The sequence below is a fragment of the Numida meleagris genome, chromosome 5, assembly GCF_002078875.1.
Source record: "Numida meleagris isolate 19003 breed g44 Domestic line chromosome 5, NumMel1.0, whole genome shotgun sequence".
Taxonomy (NCBI): domain Eukaryota; kingdom Metazoa; phylum Chordata; class Aves; order Galliformes; family Numididae; genus Numida; species Numida meleagris.
In genome coordinates, this window is record NC_034413.1 from 44075708 (window position 1) to 44094947 (window position 19240).

The 19240-nt window shown below is 39.0% G+C and overlaps 1 protein-coding gene across 10 annotated transcripts in view; it reads right to left on the bottom strand.

Annotated features, from left to right (window-relative positions):
- The window catches only part of BOLL (boule homolog, RNA binding protein), a 33548-nt gene extending 15931 nt beyond the window's left edge, over nt 1-17617 (bottom strand). For 2 of the 10 annotated variants that reach the window (XM_021398071.1, XM_021398072.1), the window contains exons 1-9: nt 17479-17617; nt 16341-16481; nt 13589-13680; nt 11187-11241; nt 7960-8035; nt 4524-4651; nt 3468-3539; nt 2464-2511; nt 963-1091 (exon numbers count right to left, since the gene is read on the bottom strand). In XM_021398071.1, coding sequence (XP_021253746.1) covers nt 963-1091; nt 2464-2511; nt 3468-3539; nt 4524-4651; nt 7960-8035; nt 11187-11241; nt 13589-13680; nt 16341-16481; nt 17479-17496 — 759 coding nt within the window. In that variant the 5' untranslated portion in view covers nt 17497-17617. Of the gene's footprint in view, nt 1-962; nt 1092-2463; nt 2512-3467; nt 3540-4523; nt 4652-7959; nt 8036-11186; nt 11242-13588; nt 13681-16340; nt 16482-17151; nt 17418-17478 lie in introns of those variants that run through there. The other 8 variants (XM_021398063.1, XM_021398062.1, XM_021398070.1 and 5 more) reach the window with 7 other exon arrangements.

Here is a 19240-nt window from a genome sequence, read left to right on the forward strand (position 1 = left end):
CTGGTTACTGTTCATATACTCTATATTTCTCTCTATATAAATTAATAACTACCTGATTTATGAAATACAAGAGGCAAAACAACGATAGTAGGATTCATGATTATACACAACACTGAGATTTATGCATTTTATAAAGAAGAAAAAACCCAACAACCAAAGTCTTCTATTATTCACTAAGAACTTCAAAGGGAAATTATGTGTGTCAGGATTTCTCACCAAAGATATACGGAGTATCAGTTTTGGAACTTTTCTCTTGTAGCAATAAAATTTTCTTCAACTTTTATAAAAATACTTGATTACTACCCTAATTTACCATTTATTCCAACATCTCTCTTAAGGAGAACTGAATTAACAAAGCAGAAGAATGACAATTACTTGTAACACGTTTTCATTTTTTCAAATAACATTTTTTGTGTTGCCAATTACTGTCAATTTTCATACCTAATCATAAATAGCCTTATTGTATGTAAACAACCTCTCAAAATCAGAACAGCTATTGATAGAGAAGCAAGAAAAGCACAGCAAGGAAGAGCAGAACAAAAACTTAGGTCACTCAATTACTCTTAATTCACTCCAGAATATTTAGGAACTAGCCTGTACTTACACAGAAAAAGTACGTTAAAAAAATCGGTATTGAGTAGATTAATTCAGCACTGTGAAGGACTTCTATTTTATTTGTTATTTTCAAATAAAATGGTTTGACTATCCTTTATACTGTTGTCTGTCAGATACCCTGTGAACCTCCAAAGGATTCCAGAATCAAAGCATCCTCCTAGAAAACGGAAGAGATACTCTAACCAGAAGACAACTCGATCAAATTAGCACAGCAGCAGTGCAGATTTGGGGGGAAACTACAGGGAACAGTTGAGCCAAGCACTCTGAACTACCTGTGCTAAAACTAAGCATGTTTTACAACGGCAGATAAACGCTATGATTGAGAACAAAAACGTTCATAGAAATACCTCAGGAACTGCAGCTTCCACTAGAAAGAAAGGAGAAGGTACACAACCACCTTCCTGGGCAATCCCTACTGGTTGATAAATAACTTCAGATGGGTGCAGATAAAACAACGAAGGTGAAGAGGTTGGAGACTGAAATAAAATACATTATTTCCATAAATCATTTAATTTTTGCACTATATTTAGCAAATCTTATTTTACTGTCATTTTTGCTACATGTAAACAAAGTTAAAACTTTAAATGAAAGCATCAAATTTAGCTTTGCTAACCTAAGGAAACTAGCTGACTGAGGAGCAGTTAGTGAAGCTGGATAGCAGGATAAAAGAAAGATGTCCTTTAACCTCTTTAAAAGAGGTTTTTCATATTTCATTTACATTTCAAAGAACATTGTTAGAAAAATCCTGAACTTTATAGAATGGACACTGTCAAAATCATGTAGCACAGTTGTAATTCTCTTGCAGAAGTGTTAAATTAAAAAAAATATATATGTATTTTCTCTTAAGAATAAAAAACACAATAATTTGAACGTTTACGTTTACCCATGTCTAAGCACTGAAAACATTAAATTACTGGCACACCTTTTGTTCAGTCAGCTAGCTATCTGAACAGACCTTTCATTTTCTCTCTTTACACTTAAAGGGAAGATTCCTAGAAGAGTCAGTCAATCTGTCATCCTGGAAGAGCTAAGCCTGGAGTCTAAGCACAGGACTGCCCGATCCCATTGTTCGAGAGAAGTACCCTACCCTTTCTTGGCAGCAGGCGCTACCAAAGAAGGATCTCAAATTTAGAAGAATACTAGAGTTGTAATTGATGCACATCAAACCTAACGATTTGGCACTTAGATTTCCAAGCAGCCAACTGATACCTACAGTGGAAGCGAACATAATTAGAACATGACCGGCCACTACTGAAGTTATGAAGACGTATTTTAACAGTTCAACAGTCCTGCTCATTCTTTCAGCTTTAAATTCTAAATTCCCTCAGTGACAAGGTTTCCATATTAAACACCTCTGCTGTACAGATCAGAAAATTGTCAAGTCTTTCCCCCACAAAATACCATGTTCTTCCCCGTTTCAAGGGCCTGAGTCTGATTTTACCATACTTGCACACCTACTTGCTTCTACTACTAAGAAACTAGTTAAATGTCAGTAATTATCAGGTAATGAGCTAGTTAATATCCATTTCTCCTATCACGCGTAGCGTAGTAGTTCATACACGCTTCTGAAAACCTCTTTGCTAACTTAACACAAACATCTTACCAGAGGATGAAGGGAAGAGAAGCTGCCTTCCTTAAAAGAAATTTACACTTTATGTTTCAGTAAATGCTATTTTATGCAGTATTGCAGATACATTGATAAAATACAGCTATTTATTTCAACAGCACTGTAATTATTAATTTTTGCATTTGATTTGCAGACAAACTTAAAAAATTTGACAAGCACACCCTACCTTTAAACCAGCTGCAAACTAAGGGTAAAATGCTACAGCTATGAACGGTGTTTACCTGTGAAACAGACCACTGCCACTGACCTGGAACACACTGTGTCGGTGCCTAAATTCAAGGAGACGAGAAAGATATTACTTACATAATTCAAAACAAATGCATAGACATGCACCTTCCTCACATCCTAGATTCAAAAACAACCCAAATCTTCATTCAAATCTCATTAAAAGGAACAAATATGATTTTCATAAGCCCTCAAATAATTCAAGGACAATTTTGTCTACTTCCACTCAGCCGGGCATTTCATAATAATGAATGAAGCATCTATGAAATGTGACTAATTAAAAGAAGACGTGCAATACAGTTAACTTTCCAGCACACATGACAAATTGCCTAAGTTCAGCAGTGGGCTACGAGGATGGTTAAGGGATGGGAAAACTGACGTATCAGGATACTGACTGAAATGGCTTCGCTAAGCCGTAAGAAGGATAAAGGTGGTAGGATGTAATTATTACTGGCTACAGCTATGTATTGGGAGGGTGTGAATAAGTCAGACGCAAAGGTGTTCAGGGCACAAGAGTTGACAGACACGTATTAGAACTTTGAAAATTCTCAACAGACACAAGAAGAATTAAAAAAACACAAAACAAAAGCCCCCAAGCTTTTCATCAGGAGAAAGATCATCTACTGGAAGAATTTGCCCAGAGAGGTTGTGGAATCTCTGTTGTCGGGGTCTAGCCAAATTGAACTGGACAAATTTCTGAGATACTCTACCTAACCAGTACTGCTCTGAGCAGGCTTAGAATGGTTAAAAAAAATGCTTAAGAATGGTTCTAAGCCAGTTTTCTAGCAATCAACACTAATTTATTCAATTTCCATGAAATTAAGTAGGAAGGTAGAACCTGTATTGTAAGGGGGAGAAAAAAGTCTCAAATGAAACTGAAGTCTGTTAAACATTTTTTTTTTTTTTTAAAGAATAAACAGAACTGAGATTGTGCTGCAAACAAAACTGCAGCCGGCTGAAAACAACACTGCTGCTCTGAAACTCATTTTCAAACAGATACCTGATAATGGTAAGTAGGAGGCTGATAAACTGGTTGAGTTACCATCACAGGTGAGCTGGAAACAGAGCGTGACTTAAAAAGACAGAAAAGTTACAAGTCAATGCAGCAATTTCATGATTTGTCACTCCTGTTAAGACCCAATCTTAAATACTATATGCTGAATCGTGTCCCGCACCCTTTTAAAAATGGATTAACCATCTTTTAATTTTCATTTAGATTCTTCAAGATTTCTACTTGCAAAGGGCCTACATTATAGATGAAGAAAAAACCTGTCTTATTGACTTAGCATGACGTGCTTTCTGGAATTGGCTAAGGTCATCAGCTATATCGTGACTATATGTATATTCTTGTAATAACTTCGGCCAATATAAATTATTGATGATGTATTCCTATCCCCTCTAAAGTCCCAGCCCTATCTTCCATTTTCCAATTCCTTTCCTCACACCAGCTCCCAGCATTCTGATTTGGCAGTGATCCAGTTTAAGGAACAAAACTGGCTGGAAACCTGTTCTTCCTTTTGGTAGGGTCAGAAAAACATCAATGAAAGAAAGGAGTCAATTTCCCCATATCCACTAGAGCCACGTAATTAATCTGCTACATTCATCCTCCTAAAATAAGCAGTACTCTTGGATAGAAGAAAAAAAAAAAAAAAGAGTATGGGACTGTGTGTAAAATTACTTTGTTTTAGCATTAAGTTCTCCTTTTATCATCAGTATAATGGCCATTGCAGCCAGGAACACCTCACTCATGGAGCAATAGTAAATGAAGCCATTCAAGGATAGTAAGCACCAACAACTCCTCAGTAACAAAACTTCTGGGACAATGACCACGCTGATTCTGAATGAACTCTGCCCCATTCAGTCACATCAAAACACAGCCCAACCCCCCCCAGAACAACAATAAACTTCAGTAATGTACTATACATCTGAATACAGGAAGGAAACTATTTAAATATCACAGATCAGGTGTAGCTGGAGAAACTGGAAGTAGGAGGGACATGGAAACCCTGCATTCATCTTGGACCTCAGTAAAAACATATAAAAAGCAATTACTTACTGGCCACGGCTGCTGAACAGAAGCAACTTCAGGAGTATGAAAATAAGCCACTCCATTATGGTAAATATAAGGATATCCACTTGAAGTTGTTAAGTACATTGTACCACCTTCTGGTATTACATTAGAACCTGAAATTATTTTTTAAGATTAATTACTTAACAGTATTTGTTTACTAATGCAAGTCATGAAGAGGAAGGAAAGATCATTTCTAATCTTCAGATACTCAAACATTCCAAGGAAAGAACACGGGACAGAGCGTGCCTTGTGCCACCTCAACTCCCTCTCAAACAAAGAATCACAGGCTGATGCTGGGGTAGATGGGAAGGGGTACAGAAGATAACATGCATATCAATTACTAAACACAGACAACTCCAATTACCAGCAAATAATTTTTTTAAAATCTTCAAATGTCCAAAGGTAACTTCACATTGTGGGAGATTTTCATTGGTAACCTCCACATACTCATATTTAGCTGAAACAGGATCCAAGCACTAAAAACAACAGAAGGATTTCATTATAAAATGCAACCTGATTTCTCAAAGCACAAGAATTGTGTGATGGTACATTTCCTGACAAAAGTAAGAACAGATATCCAGATATCAGCAATAGGGACACTTTTCAGCAATGTTGCCACTACTGCACAGGCTATAACGTTCTAAAGCACAGTTCCAACTTTACAGTCTCTAACAGGTATCGACAGTAAGCTTTGTTCAAATACGGAGACTTCGATTTCTAAGTAGAGGTTGCTTATCTTCCTCAATCATTGCTTTTGGGATCATCTGGAGTCTGTTCCTGCCTGTGTTTTGTGGATAGGTAAAAAGAATATCGTGTAAAAGACAAGTTTAGGTTCCAAATATACACAATGCAAAAGGAAAAAAAAAGGAAAGGAAAAATAATTCTGTAACCAAAATGGGAATTTTGAAATCACATTTAGCAAGCAAAATAAATAACTCAGGAAAAACACAAGATGAAGAGCATCATTCCTTGCATCTTCCCTGCAAATGTAACTGCATCAAGAAATGCCATTTTATGGACAGGTACAATGCTGAGCGGATTACTAGAATGGTAAGTGGAGACCAAGAAGGACTCTACTATGATTCAAACTGCCTTTATAGACGCTAGGAGTTTGACTGACTCCTTGAAAAACCAGAGGATGCTTGTTTACAACAAAGCAGAAACATTATCCATTGAAAGGTCATATGCTAAGTTGACTCCTAGGAGAGTTAAGCAGATTTGAGAAAAATCAGAGACTACTTGAATTCCAGTAAGCAACCTTGAGAAGTATTGTTATCTCAAATGAAGAAACCAAGATCAACTATCCTGTCCACTTTGCCAAGTACACTGTACAGAGCTCTTAGCAAAAAAAAAAAAAAAAAAAAAAATCTTCCAAACGGAAAGAAAACGTTCTCTGTCAAACCCAAACTCACTGCAACGGAAAAATGGAAGAACTTGGAGGTAACAGAGCTAACCTGAAGCTTAGGAGATTCAATCACAACTTTACTGCAGGTACTTGAACTTCTTGAGATATGTAAGCATTTTTGTCTCTTATAATCTGTGACTATCTTAAATACGTATCCTCCAGGATGGTCTCAAATATAGGTGTCAAAAAAGCACATACTTGCAACAAGTGACGGATGCTCTTCGCACTCCATCTAGGTAACTGCTCTTGACTGAACCAAGAGAAACTCACTGCCTTGGCTAGAACACGATCTATTCTTATGCCAGGTTTGCATGGTTTTAACTGTAAGAATACTGATGATCCCAATACGGTTGAAACTCTTTGCAGAAAAGGTCCTGTGATAACAGCAGAGATAAAAATTGCTCTGCTCAACAGTAGAAGACGACAGCAACTCAGTTGGGCTGGAAAAGACTGATAAATGAGAGTATCAAAGGAATGATCTTTTCAATTCTGCTAACTGAAATAGAGCTACAACCTTACAGTGACACTGTGAGTCTAGATTTCATGGCTTCACAAGCCTCCAAATGATCCAACTATCTTCATGACTAAGGTTAGTGGGTTGAGCATGACAGCGGACAAACTGAAATTAGTTCCCAGGAACTGGATCTTCTAACACAGTGTGATCACAGGCACACTGACTGAGCACAAGCTGCAGGAGAATGAAGTGATACAAGTCTGGCAACGCACTAGAGAATGTTCAAGTCAAAGACAAAAAGGGAAACAAAGCACTGCAAACTAACAGACCAACCAAACAACAAGAAAAAAAACACCAAAATCCAACAAAAAACCCACAATCAAACATTTAACTCCTTGATGATGGCCGAGCAAAGATCACACAGAATTATTTGCTAAGCAAAGAAACACTATAGCTGGAACCAAGAATTTCCACTCTCCTGGGCAAATACTACTCTACACACTTAAGAGGGACAGGGGCGTACCTATGCATATGGAGGTAGAAATTTCCTTTCGTGTGAAAGTATGTCTGCAGCAACAGTAGTAGTGTACGTATGAACTATTTCTAAATAAAGTGGTAACAAAAATTAAGAAAATTTCAGAATTAAAACTAAAATTCCACAGAATTGTCCTCAAACAGAAGAGGTTCAAATGCATGTGTTCCCCCCTCCCGACTCCCATCCAAAAGGTGCCATAAGGCAAACACTGAAGTACAAAAATATGCTTTGATTCCGCATTTTTAAAGTAATATGTTTTACTTCTGATTTTTATAGATGTTACTGAGGAATAACAAAATAGCATGCCTGGTTAAATAAAAAAGCTGGATCTTGGAAGTTAGCGGTTTACATCTTTTGCAATGCATTGTGGAAATAAAACAGTGCCTAGCAGAAGGCAATGGTATATTCTCTCGAAGGAAGCCTGCAAAATGGAAACATCAACCCCTGCAGAACTTCTTAACAACATATTTGCCGAGGGTAATGAATAGTCATCTAACAAAGGCAGCTGCCCAATAGTTCACTCATGTATGTGTTCAGCTTAAACAGTTCTTTGCCAGAAAAGGAACCCTTAGCAACCACGCCTTTATTTTAAAGCAAAGTAATGTAAGAATTCAGTGGAGACCCACTCATTATGGTTTCTTCTGAACAAAGCAAGGTGCAATGGTTCTGATGGATTTTACTACTAACTAGTAATAACCCAGTCAGTGAACCAGGAGAACTTGCTGAACAATTTGTGAATGCACTGTTTAGACCTGAGTTCTGCCTCACAGCTAAGAGAAATTTCCATTCTCCTTGTTCCTAGATAAACGATGATTCCAAGAGTAAACAATATATTAATGGAGAGAAAATAGTTCTGAAGATCATCATTCCTGGACGTGCCAAATCTGGACTTTTCCACTGGTATGTATTTACTCTGTGTTCTGCCCACAGCACTAATGCAACACATGATCAGGCACGCCGTTGTTAAAAATGACATGTGTAATGACTCTTACATACGTAACAGACAAACGTGAGAGAAAATACATACGTGGAATCCGTGTCTGCTGTTTTCTTATTGCTGGACCAATATTCAACTTCTTATCTTTGTAATTAAGTTTTTTAGCCTAGAATTTAAAAGAAAAATTATTCAGTATTTGTATTTTTACATAAATCTTGGCATTTAAAACAAAGAACAACAACAAAAACAAACAGAGCCACTGCCACTGCTTCTTATTTAGAATGCATCCCGATAAAACAAGAACCACATTAGCTCCTTTTTTAACCTAATCTTAGACTTCATATACACAAAAGCAATCATTACTAATAATTTCAAGTATTACTTATTCATCATGGAGCCTCTTGACTAAGAGATACCTAGAAGTGTCAGATTTTTTTGTTTGTATTACCCTTCTCCTCATACAATGATGTTTCTACTACCTCCATACAAGTGAATGTATTTAGAAATGGACAATTTCAAGTATAATGACTACATTTATTTTTTTCATAATTACAACATTGTTTTAAGAAACATGACAGCAACTCAAATCTATAAAAAGGACCAGAGTATAAGGACTCAATGTAAAAAAAAAAAAAAGCTTAAAATTTATGTGAGACCTGGGACTGCCTTAAACCTTACCTTCATCATATCCAGGCTAACAAAATATAAAATAAATAATAATGAAAAAAACAAAAACAGATATCCTAATAAGATTAAATCATAGCAGAATAGCTTAAAAAAAGTGCTAAGTACCAACAAGTTATATAGTCTCCTGATTTCTACTCAGTTCTAAAGGCTACCCTACTACACCACAAAGTTTCCAGTGTCAGGAAATAAAAACTATTTCTTAAAATATAGAACGAAATAATTAGAAGTCACACGAAAAACATGGACAACAGTTACAAAGAAAAAACTAAGTATTTTCTTTATTTGAGCCCTTCTTAGTGAAATAAGTGAACAGTTGTGCATAATACAAAGTCTGACCTATACGCTTAAAGTTAAAAACTACTTTTTTAGATTTGGGTCTTCATAAACAGATACTAACTATTACAAATAGTTAGTATTTAACCTAGTAGTTTTACCTACCAAGCCTACTGAAAAATGAGCAACTCCTGTAAAGGTGTTTCAAGTTTCAGTCCAACTGCATTCCATCACAGACAATACAAGATGACTCTTCCCAACATATTTAATTTCTGCGATCCATCAGAATTTAGGCTGCTTTTTAAAATATGACTTTCTCAGTTAAAAGAAATATCTAATCTGTGTGAATTTCTCCAAAGCGTTCAATATGGCATTGCATGAAAAATTACAAGTGATGCTACAAAAAAAATGAAGATTAATAGGAGAAGCTATGATTACAGAAAAACGTACAAAAAAATAGGAAGAGGTAGCATTAGATGTAATAGTATGTGACTGGAAAGAGGCCCCTAGAGAAATTCCACACAGTCTGTTCTTGAGATGCAATTTAATACTTTTGAGGACTGAAAAATATTAAGAAAAAAAAATTCTGAAGACGCTATTGATGACAGAGAAGTAGGATGTGTAGAAATGAGACGAAATTCAATAGCATAAAAAAAATTACACTATAATAAACTATTAAAGCTGGGAAACTATCCACTGGAAGAGCCTGAAAAAGGCTTAGATCGTAACTGATCGAAAGAAGAATAAGGCTGCATGACTCAGAAGAAAAGATACGACAGAATTGCAGGATGTCTGAAATAAAACATTTCCTGCAGACAAAAAGGTATTGCTCTCATACAGTGAGATACCACTAAGACTTGATATGGAACAGTCTTACAGTTACAACGCAGGAAAACATCCTGGACCACGTTCACAATGGTACCCTTGGTATTTTTCTATTTCACAGAAACAAGACAATAAAATCCATGAGGAGAAGGGAAAAAACAAAAAAACAAAAAAACAAAAAAAAAACAAAAAAACAGAGTTCCTGTCTGTGTACTCTTCTGCTTCCACATGACTATAGTTTATTTGAAGATATCCAAGATTTCTTTTTAAATGTCCCAATTTTTATTTTGAATTTTAACACGTAAATATTCAACAAAGACTCAGTATTTCAATACTTGAGCTTGTTTTATATCCGGCAAAGACATCCTGCAAGCCTTGAATACTACTTTCTGTTCTCCTCCCACCCCTCAGTCTTCTAGCATCTCCGCATATATGAATAGACCCCAACCAATTGATTTATCCAACATATTCCAAACAGAATACGGAGCACAAGTTGTTAAGTAAGAGCTGAAAAGCTAATAATCACCTAACAGTTAATCCTGTCTCAAGGGAGGCTCGAGAGGGAACATCAAGATGGTAATGTAGCTAAGTGGAAAAGCAACCACTATGTAACACTAAATGAACTTCACTGTTTAAGACTTCAAAAAAATTTATTTATTCCTGAGAAGAGTTACAACAGCTCTGACAATCAAACATGTCAGAATAAAAGAAAGCAGTTATCTTTTCCAACTCCCCACAAGATCTTAACAGTGGATTTTCTAGTAAAGCAAACGAAATCAACTGTGAAGGATAAAGACTAATCAGTATACATCAAAAGAACAGACTGTACGGAGCACATGTGGAGTAAGAAAATAATACTGTATGTCAAAGTAAAGCATTCTAATATCAAGTGGCAGCTCCCTTCCCTAGATCCAGAACATCTCTGTATAAATCTTACCTTCGTAGAATCATATAACAGAATCATAGAATGGCTTATGTTGGAGGGGACCTTAAAGATCATTTAGTTCCAACCCCTGCTATGGGCAGTGTTGCCAACCACTGCATCAGGCTGTCCAGGGCCCATCCAATCTAGCCTTGAATGCCTCCAGAGATTGTGGGGCATCCACAATCACTCTGGGCAACCCATTCCAGCATCTCAACACTCTGAGTAAAAAACCCACTTCTTAACATCCAACCTAAATCTGCCCTCTTTTAGTTTAAAGCCATTGCCCCTTGTCCTATCACTTTCAGGCGGCGTAAAAAGCCAGTCCTGCTCGCAAGCTCCCTTCAAGTACTGGAAGGCTGCAATGAGGTCTCCCCGGAGCCATCTCTTCTCCAAGGCAAACAAGCCCAGCTCTCTCAGCTCTTCTTCATATGGAGATATCTTAGATCTCAATCTCTCAATGCATCTTCTCAACTACATTGTATGAAGACAGAATGACCGATCTTAACAGACCTACCAATCCACATAGCTAACAGAACAGGGTTACAAAACCAGAGATACACTGAAATGAATTACTTGAAAGAGAATCATAATGGGGAATATTACCCACCTCTTGTAGTATCTTCTGCGCATCTTCTTGAGTTTCAAAAGTAATGAAACCATACCTAAATAAAAAGAGAGCTAAGTCTCTGAAGATCATAATTTCATATATTGCACATTAATACTTTACATCCAGTAATGATATTAGAAGGGAAATTATAGGAAAAAAATCAGTTGTAAAAATAGAGACTGTAGTAACAACTGTAATTTTGTTAATAATCCTTGTTATAGTCTACTTTCTAATACGTTTAGCTACATGGTCATACATTATTGTTTCCAGTGAATGAGTAGTTCACCTAAATAGCTATGCAGAACCTGCTGGGCTACCTGTGTTACATGGTGAATGTATGCAGATACTTCTTTTCTATAAGACAAAGAAGTTTTGATGTGGAGCTCTCAATTGTTAGGAGCACCCAAGATGAGATGCTTGGGATTTTAAAAAATTATTATTATACAGCCTTCATAGCATAGCTCCCATTATGTCAGTGAAAACCATGAACGCTCCACACGTCCCTGAGCACTACCCAGTATATTCAGTTGAGTTCTCAGACAAAGCAGCAATATACAGATGCGGTTTACCTGGGAATTATTCTTGTCACTCTTGACATGACTAACAATAAACAATGTTTTGTGGTAGACTCAAGGATAAAGTACTCTCACGTTTCATGACACAGTACATCTCTTTCACTGTATCTCTCTCAACCGTTGCAACAAATCAAACAGGCTTTCTATAAAGAACTCCTACTGCACGCAACACATCAATATTTCCCACAGAAATCTATGTCACTGAACAAAGTACTGTCTGTGCAAAACAAGTGTCTGATCACACAATTAAAGTCTGTAGCACAATATGTACATATAAAAAAAAATTTAGCCTTATTTCACAAAAAGAACTGCAACTTTCTGAATTGCAAGAGATCTTCTTTTTTGAAATCTTTTAATAGTTTTGGGCGCGTAATTTCTTAGGTTCATTAATCCTTCTCAAGGTCAGACTTCAGAAAAATTCTGAGAAGGCCCGAAAGCCTCCCATCATTCCAGACAGCCTATCAACATTTGCAGTGCAAAATAAGTTTTGTGAATGTTTCTGTGTTCATGTAAGTACAGAGACTGACCAGCTATACTTCTAAATCTATGGGCTCTTGCTAGATTGCCTTCTCTACTCAAATTTGGAAACATTTCCAAAACCAAAGGCATAAGAACAAGAAGGTAGTTCCTCAGTTTGGGATCTTACTTATACACAGACCTTTCATTCTATGTGCTATTTGGACAACAATCTAATTAGACGTAGTCAATCACAAAGAAACTTAAAATGAGTCTCTTAAATCGTTTGTCAGCCACAAGCAATAAAGCTTGGGATTTCTACTGAAATCCAAGCACAAGTATCACTGACACATTCTTCTCCAACATGTTTACTTTTTATATGGAGGTGTGCCAATTTAAGTGTCAAACACTCCTTGCAATTTAGTAAAAGTACATATACCATATATGTGTATATATATGGTATATGTACATATATGGTATATATACACATATATGGTATATGTACATATATGGTATATGTGGTATATCCCATGCTTCAACCTTTGGCTCAGTCTGTCATTTGCACATCTAAGTGAGCTACAGGAAGAACTATAATTATGAGATTTGGACACCAAATCCGAGCTTCCTGCTTAGAAGAAAACTTCTCAACAGCGAACTTTCCAGGAAGATGTAAATTCTTATGAATATTTATATATATATATATATGTGTATTTGTCCCAGCCCTCTTTCCACCTTTGTGCTGCAGTACAGTTCCCCACTTTACTGTCCTTCACCATCCCTTGGGTTTAAACAATAACTTTACTGCCCACTTTTAATCTTCCTCCAGATTTACTCTGGCATTTCTCTCTTCTCGTTATTGACTTCTTGTCCTAGCATCCCTTTCCTGCAGTCATGATTCACTCTCATATTTGTCCTATGTTCCTGTTTCAAAAATCTTCACAAAATAATCTCAGTTCTTGCCCTGTACTCTAGCACAATCAGGCTCATCTCACTTCTTCCTCAGGCTTCTTCCATGCTGACTCACAACAATAAAAAAAATTGTATATTTTTAATATATAATCCAAAAAGGGCATTTTAATTCATTTTTTTGTTATTAAAGAAACCCAGAAACCTACCTTTTTTTTCCCCCTCATACACAGCTTCATCTTATAAAACATGACAAGAGAGTTCAACAATTAAGCAAGTTGCAAAGGCATTTATGTATGTAAATATTAGAGGACACAAACAGATTTTTGCATACATGGAATATTTAGGACCAACAATAACACAGTACTAACAATGTTCTGAGCTATGAAAAAAATTAATAAAATTCACTACAATCAGGCAAATTTCTGTTACATTTTCCATTTGCACAACATGCTTAATACCAACCCTTTGGATATTCCAGCTCTGTCATTTACTATCTTCACCTCTCTCACACAGCCATACTGAGCAAAGAACTTCCTCAGGTCATTTTCATTAGTCTAGTAAATTAAATCAAGAGAGAAAAAAAGAAGAAAAACTGATTTGTATAGTTATTGTCAATGAGTATTTATCATAAGATTTCTAATGGATACACTTCGGATAAAGTTTACCACAAACAAACTACAACCCCAGATTGAAAAACAAATGAATGAGCACGTACATATGCCTCAAAGCAAGAGAACAGTATCACTGTTTAATTAATTACTGCCTTTCCATATTCAGTGGTAACACCGGAAAACCACTAAAACATTAAAATGTTTTTACATAACAACAATCCCTTTACAGGTATATTCACTGAAGCCAGTTAACAATCTGATTTATTTTTTAAATGTATTAGAGCACTGTTTACAAATTACTGCAATACTCTCAAACTACAGAGCAGAAGAATATGTAGGCCCTCACAATGTATACATACATGCATGCATGTGCGTACATACATACACATGCACATAAAGACATGCATATTATACGCGTATGTATAGGGACATCATGAGAAAACCCCACCATAAATAACACAAGAAAAAGTGCTTTTAATGGAGAATGCTCTAAATCCCCAAATGGAGGAAACTGTTTCTTTCTAACCGGAGTGTACACGGAGGAAGACAAGTTCCTACCAAACGCACACTTCAGCAATGTGAGCACTTGTCTCCCTTCTCTGAATCAGCTTTCTTTAACAACGTAAACATAAATCAAATATGGTGTCCTCAACACCATACTTCAGAATTTCTCGTCCTGCATTGATCTCTATAAACTTCAGGCTATTTCTGTACTTGTCCATATTTTTTGTTATTTCAGGTATACCAGAAGTACTGTTTTACCTTTAAGTGAAAAACTGCTGCTGCTTTTAAAAGGATATAAACAATTTAGCAAAAAATCCCTTCTGCACATTAAGAGTTTACGTGAGTTTGAGAAGCAAAAAAATTTTAAAAGAAAAACTAGAACTCTAATTCAAATAACCTCTGTAAACGGACAGAATATGAAGCTAACACTTTGTGAATAACTCTGCCCTCAATACATATTTTACGAAAGGATCACAATTTACTTGTTGCAATCTTCAAGTCCACGGAGCACTCATGGTACAATACTTGACTCCTACCTACTCCAAGCATTCTGGCGTTGTAACACTATAAAATACAGTCACACTGTAAAAGCATGGGGAGCAACAACAGACAGGACTGCTCTGAACAGGTAGGAAATAAGCTTCACTGAGTATTCGCGTCTTCTCTTTGGTAATCACCTGCACCAGGTTCCTGAGCAACTACACACCACTGAAAAGTTAAAACATTACTAAAAGTCACCCCAAATCACACTCCTGAACACATCACCATGCTTTACACCGGAAGAGAAACATGAAGTTCTGTTTATGTAGGAAAACAAATCTAGCCAAACAAATGATGGCATACGCTCATGGAACTGTTTCATATAAGCTGAAGCGTTCTCAAATTCTTACATAATGAAAAGCACGCTAAGGGTAAAAAAAGATTGATGGTAAGATTAGTCTCCCTCTCAAAACATAGGATTTCTGGGAGAGTGTTCCCTTTCTGGGAGAATGTTTCTTGTATGTGCCACCATGTTATGAGCAGCTGTGCTGCTTCACAGCACTGAGAAAAGGAACGTGATAAATGATAAAATAGCTGAAGACAAAAATACATTAAGGAACACTTGAAGAGTCCTTAAGACTGTGAACGGTGCAGAAAGTTACACTGAACACCTAAGCGATGGTAAAGATGTATACACGCAGGACAGTAGGCTTCGAAAGCCCAAGATTTATCCATGAAATAGTGTTAAAAGATGGTAAGATAAAAAGCCTAATGTTCACAGTGCAGTTTGCAAATATCTAGACAACAATGGTATCTGTAATTTTGCCAGAAACATCTTTAGGACTTACCTTATCCTGATCCTGACAAGGACAAGGCACTTGTGAGACTCTCAAGAAAGCCTAATGTTAAGCCTAAACAACGCCAAAGATGCGTGGCATCCACCACTAAAGAAAGCCCTCTTCAGACTGAATCAAAAAAGTACCCAACTGTAAATTCGCTTCCTGAATTATCTCTAAATTTAGGATATATTCCCTCCTAAAAATAACAATCACTACTGTGGAGATAGACCAAATCAAAGTGCAAAAGTACACGCACTTTAAGAGCTAAAATCAGTACCACAAATTGCCCAGAGAAAGCTTCATATTTCTTTTTGCTTTTAAGAAAATTACTATGATAGGTGAAGAATACATGTACTGTAGCTCCATCTTTGTGGGAACGGAAAGAAAAGCACTGGAGGAGCTGAAGCTACCAGCGGCTGCTGTGTTTGCAACCTGTATCACTGAGCTTACAATTAATTACAATATATGATATACTTTATTAAAAACACACACATTTTTACTAAGAAATCTGCGTATTACAAAAACCGCCTTCTTTCAAAAAAAAGAAAAAAATGCAAAAAACAGAATGTCAAAAGTTTCTAGCTTCTAGCTAAGTGTACAAGTTTATGCAACTCTGTAGCACAGTTACGTAAATCAAGGCTTAAACTTTATTTTCTGTTGCTCATTTGAAGACTGTAGTGAAAGGCACCACCTGAACAAACAGATCATTAGTCTTACACTTCTACTGAGTTTTATAGGCTATAAAACATCAATTAGTAGTAAATTGAGGGAAGAAAATACCTTAAAATCAATTCCTCCTACAAATATGCGATTTGGAGTAACTGTTCCAAATCTTGGTGCACCGGTTGAGTTATTTAATGGCACTGGCGACACAGCGTTGGGAGATGAAGGTAAAGATTCTGTTTGAGTCTCATTTGCAGTCTGTTGATTAGAGGAAAAAAAAAACGAAACAAAACCAAAAACCAAACTTTTCAAAGATTTTCTGTATCTTACACAGTATAGGCTATTAAGTGAATTAATTCTGAACAGAAAGTATATACAGAATTTCCGGTGGGTAAATGCCGAACATTAAGCACATCTATTTTTATTCAGCTTAAAAGCAAGCTCAATTTTAAGCAATTCCGTAACACCTTCAACAAGCTACAGTCTGACATTTCTCTTACGTTTTAATAGCTTTTTGAATTATGTGTTCTAGGCCTAGTTTCCAACTATTTTTTCCCCTTCTGGTTTGCACAGCACCCTCTGTATCAATGTCTGCGGTGCGTGACTACTGCTCTTTTAGCAGAATCAATTAATTTTTATGTTTATGTCGAATACACCTATGGTCAGTCACATCAGGCCTGCGATGAACCCCACCTTCCAACAAACACCTCCTTTTTTTTACCGCCTCTCTCCATCAAGTAGCGGGAGTCCATCCCTCCCGGCTATTTGTGACCATACACATCTCCAAAACACAGACATACTCAGCTGCGTTTGAAGACCCCCAGAGGCTGCGCTTTAGTGCAACACCCAGAGATGAACCACACGGGAAGCAAGCGGGGTGGTACAGAGCCCCAGCCCTTCCGCTGAAAAGAAAAGCTGAAGGGCTGACCCCCTTAGGAGTAGTCGTCCCCACAGCGCCATGTCCCGCGGCGTAACGGCCCACCACTGCCAGAGCCCGGCGGCCGCGGGAGGCCAGGTTCCCGGCCCCACCGGCAAGCTGCGGGCCCGCACCGCCAGCCTCCGCCCGAGCAGCGCCGCACACAAAATGGCGGCGCGCCATAACCGCCAGCGAGGGCCGCTGCGGCGGCAAGGCGCCGCTCAGCCCAGGGCTGCCCCGTCCCGCGGCCGAAGGAAGGGGCCCTCAGTTCCCAGCCCCGCCGCCGGCCCTCTCCCAGAGCGACTGCCCCGGCCCGGAGACCCTCGGGCCTCGCCTCACCGCGCCGTCGGGCTCCATCGGTCCCTCGCCGCTCAGCCCGGCACGTTCCCGGCACGTGTCGCGTCCTCGGCTCCGCCTCAGCCCGGCAGACAACCTCCGGGGGGAGAGAAGAGAGCGCAGCCTCGGCGCGGTACTGAGAAGGGCGCGGCCCAGGGGCTTCGGCGCGGAGAGACACCGGGCAGACCGTGAGGCGCGAGGATCGAACCGCCGCGGCCCCGCCCCAGCGCCCGGCCCCGCCCACCGGCCGAGGAGGCGCTCTCGCCGCTCCCGCGCCCCTCCGCCTTCCTTTCCCCACGGAAAGTGCCCCCTCGAAACGCCCGTCCCGCCGGGGCCTTCTTTCCCGCGGCGATCCCCGCAGCTCCTCCTGGCCCCGCCGCGGCCCGCACCTGTGCCTGTCACTCAGCGCCTCTACTCGGGCTGCGCCCCCCCCTGCGGGTCGGGTTTCAGGGCGCGCACACACCTGGCTCCGAGGGAGAGGCTGGCACCGGGTGAGGTGCGCGCAGCCCGTGACAGGCCAGCCCCTTGCCTCGTGGGGCAGGAAGGAGCCGTGCACCTCACCTGTTCGCCGGCCCGAACGGAAGAAAGCACCGCAAAACCAACACACCAACAGCCCAAACAGTGAAGCTCCCTGCAGGTGACTCACTCGGTCTTGTGCGATGGCGGCAAGAACAGTTCAGCCCTAGTCATTGCTGGTGTGGAGAAGCACAAGACCTTAGCAGAACTCGGACACCCCTAAGGTTTCCAACGAGACTCAGCAGGCACGCTGCCCTGAGTGCCACCACGTAGCACAGGGCCCAGACAGCCCTGCAGAGGCAATTTGGGCCCCCTAGCAGAGGCCTAGCAAGTACAGTGCCACTCATCCTCAAGGCCAGTTCTCAAACTATTGCAGCTCTTTTCAGGCCTTGGAGAAACAGAGGAGACGCATCAATAGCAACACTTCTGTCAGGTGTACCTCTGTGGTCTTCCAACGAGCAGCACCGCGACCTGTCTGCAGTTACATCTTTTCATGTTATTTGCAAATTCAGATTGCTCTGGAAACAGGTGTGCTGCTAAACAGGCCTGGAAAAAAAGTGATTCAGATGTCTGGCTCATAACCAGTGGAACTGCCAGGCAAAAATGCTTGATCTGATGATGGCAAGAGCTAGAATGCCTACAAATTTGTGCTGGGAGAACCACCCCTGTGCAAACGCTGCTTTCTGAAGTAATTAAACACGAAAGGTGAAGCATTCACGGGCTAAATCGCAGTGGCTCAGCCCCCAGGTACAGCACCAGGATTACCGTAGGTTCAATTCATCATTGGCTTTTCTCCTGTTTTACTTATTTTAGGTGCTTAAAATAAAATCTTCAAGGAAAGAGAATTGTGATGATCTTGTCTACACCAAAATGTTGAAGTTGCATTCAAATATTCCTGTCTTGCTTACAGCTGCTTTATGCTACATGGACCCAACCAAAATGAACAGCACTTTGCACTTAATTACATCTTTTCACTCTCACCGAGCAGTGGCCCACAGTGGGACCCTGCGCCAGTCTTTACCTTTTTGGTGTTCCTGCAGCACCTACCAGTATCTGCAACATTACTGTAACCACAGGAAACTAAAAATAATAAGAAAAAAGCCTTACTACTAATTCTGTGTTTACTATATAACAATATAATGCTGAGCTGTTAGCAGAGAGGTTTTTTTCATTCTCTGAGAAAACTGTATAAAAGGCAATTTTAGAAGAGCTGATGAGATTTTAAAAAATAGTCAATACTTCACAGCAA